This window comes from Micropterus dolomieu, linkage group LG18 (genome assembly GCF_021292245.1).
Source record: "Micropterus dolomieu isolate WLL.071019.BEF.003 ecotype Adirondacks linkage group LG18, ASM2129224v1, whole genome shotgun sequence".
Lineage (NCBI taxonomy): Eukaryota > Metazoa > Chordata > Actinopteri > Centrarchiformes > Centrarchidae > Micropterus > Micropterus dolomieu.
The window spans coordinates 30,237,083-30,248,063 of record NC_060167.1 but is presented as its reverse complement, the minus strand read 5'-3'; the positions used below and the strand labels follow the sequence as shown (position 1 = coordinate 30,248,063).

The 10,981-nt window shown below is 40.3% G+C and overlaps 2 protein-coding genes across 2 annotated transcripts in view; one reads left to right on the top strand and one right to left on the bottom strand.

Moving 5' to 3' along the window:
• The window catches only part of LOC123986935 (ras-related protein rab7), a 93,306-nt gene that overhangs the window by 75,088 nt on the left and 7,237 nt on the right, over positions 1-10,981 (bottom strand). The window lies entirely within an intron of this gene.
• Positions 296-9,492, top strand: LOC123986937 (SRSF protein kinase 3-like). Its single transcript, XM_046075378.1, has 15 exons — positions 296-360; positions 1,417-1,708; positions 1,788-1,896; positions 2,007-2,094; positions 3,440-3,527; positions 3,800-3,906; positions 4,028-4,193; positions 4,399-4,424; positions 4,541-4,597; positions 6,472-6,832; positions 7,045-7,142; positions 8,267-8,374; positions 8,489-8,558; positions 8,641-8,733; positions 9,003-9,492. Exons 2-15 carry the CDS (start codon positions 1,477-1,479, stop codon positions 9,185-9,187), a joined length of 1,788 nt encoding a protein of 595 aa, XP_045931334.1. The 5' UTR covers positions 296-360; positions 1,417-1,476; the 3' UTR covers positions 9,188-9,492.

The following is a 10,981-nucleotide window of genomic DNA, read 5'->3' as shown; positions in this document are numbered from 1 at the left end:
AACTGTTATATTGCTACACAAGATGAAGTTAACACTGCTCTTCCGTGTTATGGCACTTTTTGTGGTTCTTCCTATAGAAGAAAGTCAAAGATAAAATAATTTTTATAAAAGAGATAAGGGATATTTCCAGCGGTGGTGAGAAGGTCACCACCGCTGGAAATAGAACATGGTGATAAATGTTAGAAACACAGTGCAGCAGCAGAAGCAGCAGCTTGCTATTCCTGGACATGAGTGTTTTTCAGTCACACGGACCACAGTGAGGAGCACAGCACGCGGGCTGGGGGACTTTGCGGTCCTCATGCCAGGCTGATTTTATTTCCCACGCTGCAGATATTAAAACTGGATATATCACACACAGGGGTAAGTAGGCTCCTCCTCTAATGTTGTTGAGTACTTATTACGAGCAAATAAGACTCACTGAGTTGTTATACTACCAAGTCTCATCGTTAGGAGATGCCAACAACATGTAGGGTACTGCACTTAAATAGCTCAGCACTAGAATAAACTAGACTTCCTGCAAAAACCTTCAGAATAAAACTGTTTGACTGAGCAAAAATGACCGGAAGTCATCAAACAATTGGTTCAAATGAACCTAAATATTGCACTTGTGTGAAAACGAGCTGCACGTTATTAACCTACGTTATTTTCCTCAACGGTTTTGTCTCAGAACTATGATTTTTTATTAATACAATGAGAAAAATGTAAAAGACTGGCAAAATGTGCATTGAATATTTTTAGCATGTCAAGCAATGCATATTCAAACAAACAAGCAAACTGTTATGCACTGTACAATGGAAATAACAGTAAACAGTATAAACTTTTATGATGGAAACCAAGACTGATGTACTGCTGGTACAAATTTTAGACTTTTATTTTGAAGTACCTGTAATACTTGGCAATTTTCTATTTTTCATTTGACGTTAGATGTCTTGTTCTCTTGTAGACATCTGTACCATTAGAGTGTACAACCACACAAAAATAAGCTGCCTTACCACTTACTGAGTGCAGTGAGAGCTGCCTGAAAGACTGTATTTTTTAAATCACTTATTACTGTCTTACCAAATCAATAGCTCTAGCCAAATCTCCCTGAATGAACTTGAATTAATTTGACTTGCCAGTCGTCCATGTTTACAACTGTGGTGCCCACACTGTTGTTGTCCATGCAATATCGGGACGAGTTCTGTTGCGGCCCGGGCAGTGTCAGGAGCTATTTACGTTGACATGCCACTCATCCAGCTAAAAATAAACATACATTTCACTCACCCCTCTGAAATGTCATTGCAAACAACTTCTTGCAATCAGTGACTTAAAGTACAAACTAGCTGCCAGAGACAAACAGCTAGTGAACTATTGTTTCAGAGACATATGATTGAAGAACTCCATTTTTGAAAGTATGCAAATGCATTTTTGTTGTAGCTGTCATCTGGGCCCATCTTCAGCTGTGCTCGAACTCATCAGGCTCTGGTTACAGTAATCATGTCATCCTCATATGCTGCTGCTATATCAGCCCTCCATTCAGCCAGCTCTTCAAATCCAGCTGTCAAACCCAGCCCTCACACCTCCCCAGACACAGCAGCGAGTCCTAAACCTTCCTCCCCGTGCAGCAAACCTGCCCACTGTCCTCCAGCTGTACAGACACATCCTCATTCCCCTGAGCTTCTGGGAACTTATGATGAGCAACAGGAGAATCCTGCTGACTATGGCATTGGTAGGCAGCGCCCCAACACCACACTCCAACACACTGGTTGAGACCTTTTCCTTGATGTTGGCGTTACATTGTGTTGCAGGTGGTTACTACCCTGTAGAGATTGGAGAGATTTTCGTTGACTGTTACCAAGTGGTTAAAAAGTTGGGATGGGGTCATTTCTCTACTGTTTGGCTCTGCTGGGATATGGTGTGAGTACGGGTTTGACCGATTTGACTTTTCATATAAAAATTAATAACAAAACGTAGTGATACTATAATAAACATAATAGTAGCTAACTGTCATATTTGTTTGCACGCAGGAAGAGGCGTTTTGTGGCTCTGAAGGTGGTGAAGAGTGCTCAGACATTCACAGAGACGGCCCTGGATGAGATCAAACTTCTAAAATGTGTCAGTGTGACTGCATTGCTTTTAAGAAGCTTTTTTAGAGATGTGCATAGTTTTCAGTAGTACAATATACAGGTAGTAGACCTGACAAGAGTATTGTTAGCACAGAAAACCTCTATTGTGGTGGTTATGGAGCAAGAAGATTCACTAATACAGTGAACAAAATTATAAACGCAATGCTTTTTTGCCCCCATTCATCATGAGCTGAACTCAAAGATCTAAGACTTTCTCTAGGTACACAAAAGGTCTATTTCTCTCAAATGTTGTTCACATATCTGTCAAATCTGAGTTAGTGAGCACTTCTCCTTTGCCAAGATAATCCATCCACCTCACAGGTTAGGCATATCAAGATGCTGATCAGACAGCATGGGTATTGCACAGGTGTGCCTTAGGCTGGCCACAATAAAAGGCCACTCAAAAATGCAGTTCCATCACACAGGACAATGCCACAGATGTGGTAAGTTTTGAGGGAGCGTGCAATTGTCATGCTGACAGCAGGAATGTCCACCAGAGCTGTTGCCCGTGAAATGAATGTTCATTCCTCTACCATAAGCCGTCTCCAAAGGTGTTTCGGAGAATTTGGTAGTACATCCAAACAGCCTCACAACCACAGACCACGTGTAACCACACCAGCCCAGGACCTCCACATCCAGCATCTTCACCTCCAAGATTGTCTGAGACCAGCTACCCGGACAGCTGCTGCAGCAATCGGTTTGCATAACCAAAGAATTTCTACACAGACTGTCAGGAACCGTCTCAGGGAAGCTCATCTGCATGCTCATCGTCCACATCGGGGTCTCGACCTGACTGCAACTTCGCACAGCCATTGAAGGGGAGTGGACCAACATTCCACAGGCCACAATCAACAACCTGATCAACTCTATGTGAAGGAGATGTGTTGCACTGCGTGAGGCAAATGGTGGTCACACTAGATACTGACTGGTTTGCCGACCCCCTGGCCCCCCCAATGCAGTAAAACTTCCCATTTTCGAGTGGGCTTTTATTTTGACCAGCCTTGTTCAGTATATGTGAGTTAATGGTGGCATAAAATGCAATTTGAGTTACAAAGTCAATGTCATAGCAGGAGTTTTATACTAGATAATATTGTGTGTAAAGCTCTCCGGCAGCTCTCACGTTTTGTAATATCACCAGTTATTCGGCCTATCTGCAATGATTTTTTTATAATTAAATACACACCACCACCATCTCTCACTGTGGCTTATATTATTTTCATCATCATCAATCAAAATAGTTGCCATTTCATTGCATTTTAAAGATGTTAGGAAGTTATTTGTTATACATTTCAGTTTTTGTTTATACTGTAATATGTTTACTATATGACCATGAGGTAAGGGACAGTGACCCCAAAGATCTAAAGCGTGAGAGGATCGTGCACCTCATTGACGACTTCAGGATCACAGGAGTGAACGGAGAGCGTATCCTTTACATATAATAGCATTGCCTAATCTGAGTGGTGCAGGTATTGATTTTCCATCAAGTATTCTGATCATCTGCTGTTAACAAGTGTGCCTACACACAGCCACGCGGATACAACCATGATGACATCCTTATACAACAGTGGAAGGACTTTAAGGCGAAAAGATTGTGTCAAAATGTTTATCTTCTCCAAATACCTCAGAAATTATATAATATTAAACTATAATTATAAACTATACAGTAAGAAACAAGGTCCTTAATTGCTCACCAGATGTGTGCATGGTTCTGGAGGTGCTGGGCCACCAGCTGCTGAGGTGGATCGTCAAATCTAACTACACTGGCCTCCCCCTGCCCTGCGTTAAGAGCATCATCAGACAGGTGCTGTGCAACCCTTTATTCCATCTTAAATCCTCCTTTCACCACTGACTGAGCTTTTAGTTTTGCTCCTCATTGACATGGGGTGCAGTGACAGTGACTGTGTTTTCATTCCTTATCACAGGTTCTGCAGGGTTTGGATTACTTGCACACTAAATGCAAGATTATCCACACAGACATCAAGCCAGAAAACATCCTCCTCAGAGTGGATGAGGTTTACATTCAAAACCTGGCAGCCAACACCAAGCTGTGGCAGCTTCCAGTGTCCTCTGCTTTCACCAGCTCCTCGGGTTAGTGATGCTGCACTAGCAATCACATGTATGTCACATTAATGTCTACATTCAATTATTAAAGGAAAATGAGTCCCAGGCACCTGCGAGTTCCACACTGATGGAGGTGTTCTTGATTAAGTGCAAATATACTCTGCTGTTGCCTTTTCACTTATTTTCACAATCTGCTCATCTGTTCCCTGCGGATATTTACACTTCCTGCCAGTGAACAGACGCTCCAGAGATAAACAGGTGTGCAACCGGAAATGTATTCTTCTGTCCATTATTATTTCAATCATTTTATTAGGACAGTTTTATTTTGTTGTGGTTGCATTGTGACCTGCGCGTATCTGCTACGACTTCCTAAGAGTTTGTCCAACCTGTTGGGGAAGCTGACTGGGGTTTTCCACACTCTGGGCCAGTGGGTAAGATGGATGTTGTGATTTGCTTTTGCACTTGAGCCTCTTAATTGCATCTTGACAACATCTACAAAGAAGAAAAAAAAGAAATACTTACTAGCCTATGCACTTGACAGCTCTTATATGTTACAATAACTAGGGACAAAAACACTGAAATAGCCTGATTATAATTTGCGTGGTGACATGCTCTCGTGTTGAATATTTGCTCACATTTGCTGTTGTGGTATTGTTGTGTCCAGGGATGGGCAAATAGGTATATCAAAATGTATTTTAAAAGAAGATACAACATTATCTTATTTTAAGGGTATAAAAAATAAACTAAAAAATACAGCCGACATGCCATGTATCAAAATAAACTACTGCTTTTTATTTCCAAATACTAAAAAAACTTATCCAAGGTACCATGAAATCACTTTGCAAACCTTCAATCGGCCTGTCTGATCTATCCCTTCCCCAGTACACTGACTCAGCTGATTAAGTGGCCAATGTTTGAGAGCAACAGCTTTTCTCTGCGTCATAAGTCATGTGATAAATCTGACATTATGCAACCAGTTAACAGATTAAATATTCATTTTAAAGTAACCAACAGTTTCATGTTTAACCAACAGTTTGCTAATGATTCCCGATTGTATCCTATTTTAGTTATAATTTAGTGTTTGGTAACAAATGGCCTACACAGTATCATGAGCTACTAAAACATGAGTCGTGGATGGGTTGGCAACCTGTTGTTTACTGCCGTTGTTAATGACAATAAGGCACAAGTGTGTGCATTTAACAAGTTACACCACCTCGTGGAATTATAAAGTAATTTTGTACAACAACTCTGAAACACTTTGTTTGTGCATACTAACAAATACATAACAGATGCTGAAGGTAGCAAGCTGAATTTAAGTGTGAGGGCTGCTACTCAGGTCAAATAGTTAGCTAGAACATTACGTAAATTGGTAAATGATTAAACCTAGGCTACTGAAACAAACACCAAACTGTTACTTAACAGGAACTGTAAAGATTTGTAACAATTTATGCTCAAAATCGATGGAAAGCTGGCTTCTTACACGTTTCTCGCCTTGACCTTCTTCTTCAGGTCAGTTTTCTGTTCTGATCTCAACACGTCCGGGCAAATTACAGCGTAAGCACCAATCAGAGGCAGCATTTTGACGATGTCATCATGTAGAGTTCTCACAGAGTATTTCACAGTATTTTTAAACTACAAAATACAAAACACTGAAGTATTTTGATACAAAATATGAAGCCATTTTGTATTTCAAATACGTATTTGATATACATGTACCATATATACTGCCTATCCCTGGTTGTGTTACTAACAGGCTTCCATAGCTCAAAGCGTGGGGGTGGGGTCAGGGGGTTGCTTGTTGTAGGTTTTTGTAAGAGGACACAACTGAACAGATTTTGATGTCCTTCCAACAACCACTGTCGTGGTTTCAGTATAGCTTGTTGTTAGCAACATACTGTTTTACAGCGTGTAGGGTAACACCTTCACAATTTATTATTGAGATATTCATACATGGATTTCATGTAAAACTCATGCTTATGGTAAATACAGACAATATGCATGAGAAAACACCTATTGGGAAAAAACAATGAAAAGTTGGTGAGGTAACGCATGGCTATAATTTTAAGATTTCAGTAACACTGTATTAAATGTTGGTAAAAGCATCTAGCAGACAAATAAATACATCTCTAATATGTGAATACTATGTTGGATATTTTTTATGCTGCTTGGGGGACACCAAAGTCAGACATTTTCAATTCCTACCCGGGGTTGCTTTAATTTTCATGATTTGTGATAATTCTTTGAGCTCTTTTCAGATGAATTGCTTTACTCTTATTGTTCCCCACAACTGACTGGACCCTTTTAGTCCAGCAAAGTCTCCAAGAGCCCAATTAAGAGGCTGACGAGGAGAGACAGGAGTCGACGTGGACAGGAGAGTGCATCGGACCACAACCGAAAAGACAAACTTCATGTGTCGTTCTCTGATGCTACTTCTAGCACCGGTAGCTCTACCTGTCACTCTAAGCTCACAGGTCCTAACCTCACGTTAAGGAGGCAGACCCTGCTGTTGGAAGATGCACTGGTCTCGACTCCACACAGCCACAGAGACTCCATCTGCTCATGGCCAGACCTCAACACAGATGCTCCTGTCTCTGGCTCTAGATCAGTGTTATTACATCAGACTGCAGACAAAGAGCCGCCTCCACCTTCACCATCTTCTCCCCGTGGTCAGTCTCATACCATTTGTGTCTTTTTTCCTGAACTACAATGTCAGCAGTTTGTTCCTCTTCCTGTGGAAATCTGTACCTTTTGTTAGAGTGTTTACACAAGTTAATTTTTACACAGTATGTTACTACATAGCTTACCTAACATCATCAGTAGGCCTACACACAAGTTTATCCTGATCTTCTTAGCCGTCACATTCTTTTGTGTATTTTAGGTGTTAGTGACTCAGATGTACTTTTGGACCTACTAAAGCCTGAGAATGCGGATAAAATCCAAATCAAGATTGCTGACCTGGGCAATGCCTGCTGGGTGGTAAGCAAACTAACCTGAAATATTTATAAAATTACAACTAAACTGTTTCATGTTCTAACTAGTCAGCAAGTGCATCCATCCATCATGGCTGCATCCATAATGCATAATTTGTTCTGACAATAGAACATTTTTAAATCTGATTCGTTATTTGCATTAAAATACACATAGTGAGAATAATGCTGACTGGCCAAGATGTTGGAAAATATGTTATGTACAAAGCTAAGTGACGATTTGATGAATCAAAATAAAGTAAAATCTCTGTTCAGCGAGAAATGGGTGGGGCCTGTTGAGAGTTTTTTTTATAAATTTCCACATTAAAAACCCCATTTTCCACAAACAGTACATGCTTTATCCGACTTGACTCTGTTTCCAGTGAGACACGCAGCCAACACCATATGCACACAGAAATACAAAAACAGTGAAAGTGGTAGTGCTACAGACATAAAACAACTTACATTTTAAATACATTTATTAATTTTAGCTGACACTTTTATCCAAAGCAACTTACAATTGCTATATATTTCAGAGGTCGCATGCCTCTGGAGCAACTAGGGGTTAAGTGTCTTGCTCAGGGACACAGAGGTGGATGGGGGATTGAACCTGGGTCTCTCACACCAAAGGCATGTGTCACATCCATTGCACCATCACTACACCCGCAGACTTAAATTCCCATTGGCCACATATGCTATCATGCTAACACACTAAACTGGGGCGGTGAACATGGTTAACGTTACATGTTGCATATTAGCATTGTCCCTGTAAGCATGTTAGCATGCCAATGTTGGCATTTAACTCAAAGGCTGCTGCGCGTTAAGTGCAGCCTCACATCAATGTGTGGTTCTTAGATATTTGAAATCTGTTTTACTTGTGCACTGTAATTAAAGGCATGTTTTTAAGGCATTATATAAAACTACATATTATAATTATTGAGATAATATTGTATAGCAACATAATTTGTGCTAATATTATCATATATGTGTACTTAATAGTAAAAAGTCTGTAATTTCATTTAAGTTAAAGATGTTGTAGTAAAATTGACACTTTTTTTCCAGAGCGTTGTTAACAGTCATAGATGGAGGTCATTTAATAGTGGAACATTAAAATCTCATCTCTCTTGTCATCAGCACAAACACTTCACTGAAGACATCCAGACGTGTCAGTACCGCTCTGTGGAGGTTCTGATCGGTGCTGACTACGGCACACCAGCCGACATCTGGAGCACGGCCTGCATGGTGAGCCGAGCACCTGCATAGATGGGTGTTTTTGATTTTTTGCCCCCAGCTCTCTTTTCTAAATATTTTGCATTGCTATTTCTGTCACACAGCCATATTTTATTGTTACTTTAGGCTTTTGAGCTGGCCACAGGGGACTATCTGTTCGACCCCCAATCTGGAGCCACATTCTCCCGCGAGGAAGGTTTGTGTTGTTCGCTGCATCCCTTCTGTCCTTGATCAAACTAAATGTGCTTGTAATACAAAATCTGCCCATGTTCCTTCAGATCACATTGCCCACATCATTGAGCTGCTAGGACCCCTTCCTTCCCAGTTTGCACTCTCAGGGAAAAATTCCAAACAATACTTCAACCGTAAAGGTAAAATGCACGAAATTATTACAAATATAGTGATCTTTATTATTATTTTTATTACTATTTTAAATTAGTATTTGCTCATCATATGGCCAAATTGCCTGCATCTGAGATTTGGAGTCTTTAGTCACAACCTATAGTGTGACTCAAATTGTCACACTTTTTGTTTCATGAAGTTTAAGATAAGTTAAAAACCTGATGTTAACAATGTATTTGTTAACATCAATGTTTCAACAGTTTTCATTCACTAAAAGTAGACTTTTTATCCTGAGCAGGACAATTGCGACACATCTCAAAGCTGAAGCCATGGAGTTTGTTGGAGATCCTGCTGGATAAGTACGAGTGGCTGCGGGAGGAAGCCGTCCAGTTCAGCTCGTTTCTACTGACCATGTTGGAGCTGCTGCCAGAGGAAAGAGCCACAGCTGCCCAGTGTCTGAAACACCCCTGGATCACCTCCTAGGCTTACCAGTTCAGAGCCCAGTGGACTAGCTCTGGTCAGGAGCAGGCCTGGACACATCGCACATGCCATGGGACTCGCATAGCTGTGGGATCTACAGTAGTAGGCTGGTGCTGGGATCACGAGTGCAGCTTTCATAAAAATGTTTTAGCCTGAGGACGACCCTTCTCCCAGTTGGGTCTCTTGGTCTTTTAATGGCAGTCTTATCTAAATCAAGCACATCAATGACAAAAGAGAAGTTTTTCTTTGGAAAATTCTTGAATTTCAATAAACTGACATAAGGTTGTTTTTATTTTTATTTCTGTCACCGTAATCAAGACCTTAACTTGACCTTAACTTGAAGAAATGTTTGTTTAAGTAGTGAAATAATAGTGGTAAACCAATCTGCACTGTAAACCCAGATAAGTTCAGAATACTTAAAAAAATATTTGTGGAAACTGATTACCTCAAACTTTTTAAGTAGTGGTAATAATATTTAATTTTAAGTAAACCTTAACTTAAATATAATACATTTTTAAAAAACCTTTAATTTCCGCATATTACATGACATTGATTCACTGATGCTAATTAAAATTAAATTCCACTTATTCTTTACTCAATAAATGTAATTGTGCACAACTTTTACTCTTTACTACTTTTTTTTAGACTCAATTGCTAATGGAAACTCACTCAACAAAATTACTACTAGTAAACTTAAAATTTAAAAAATGCCCATTTTCAGATGAAAAATACGAATACAACTCCATTATTACAATTCAAGTTCCCTTTATAGTATCATCTTCTCACAACATCTTCTGTCATTTCTACATTTAACAGACATAAGATAAGGCACATCTTGCATAAAGCTATAAATAGACAAAGTAACTGATGGCTTGATTAGATAATTAACCAGCAACAATTTTGATTATCAATTTGCTTTTATTCTTTTTTGCAATAATGTTGTACATTCTCAATTTCCAGATTCTTAATGAGATTTTTTGGTGTTATTCAATTCAATTCAATTCAATTTTATTTATATAGTGCCAAATCACAACAACAGTTATCTCACAGCGCTTTTCATAAAAGAGCAGGTCTAGACCATACTCTATGATGCTATTTACAGAAGCCCAACAGTTCCCACCAAGAGCAAGCACTAGGCGACAGAGGCAAGGAAAAACTTCCTTTTAAGAGGCAGAAACCTCGAGCAGAACCATGGCTCAGGGTGGGCAGCCATCTGCCTCGACCGGTTGGGATGAAGGAGAGAGAGGGAGAGAGAGAGCGAGAGAGCGAGAGAGAGAGAGAGAGAGAGGGCAGGAGAGGAACAGAGAGAAAAAGAGAGGGATGGAAGGAGAGAGAGAGGGGAGGGAGGCAGCCTACACAATATACACACAGAGGTACAGACAGTAAAGGTGATGTTGCTATAGACTAAATGGTACAGATATTTATAGTAGTGTTAATAGTAACAGTCGTAGTGTTAATGATTATAATAACAATAATAACAATAGGACTAGTAACAATAGTCGTTGCAGCAGAGGGTGTCGAGCAGGAACACGGGGGCAGCAAGTGACCCGCAGCCACAGATCCAGACTCCACAGCTCCAGAGCCAGAAAACCTGCAGGAAGTGATAGGAGGAGAGAGGAGAGGGACGAGAAAGCACAAGACTACCAGAAAGGGGAGAAGCTGTGTTAGTAACATGCAATAATGGGATGAGGTTGCATACAGAGGGAGAGAAAGTAGAGGAGAGAGGAGCTCAGTGCATCATGGGAAATCCCCCGGCAGTCTAGGCCTATAGCAGCATAACTAAGGGATGGTTCAGGA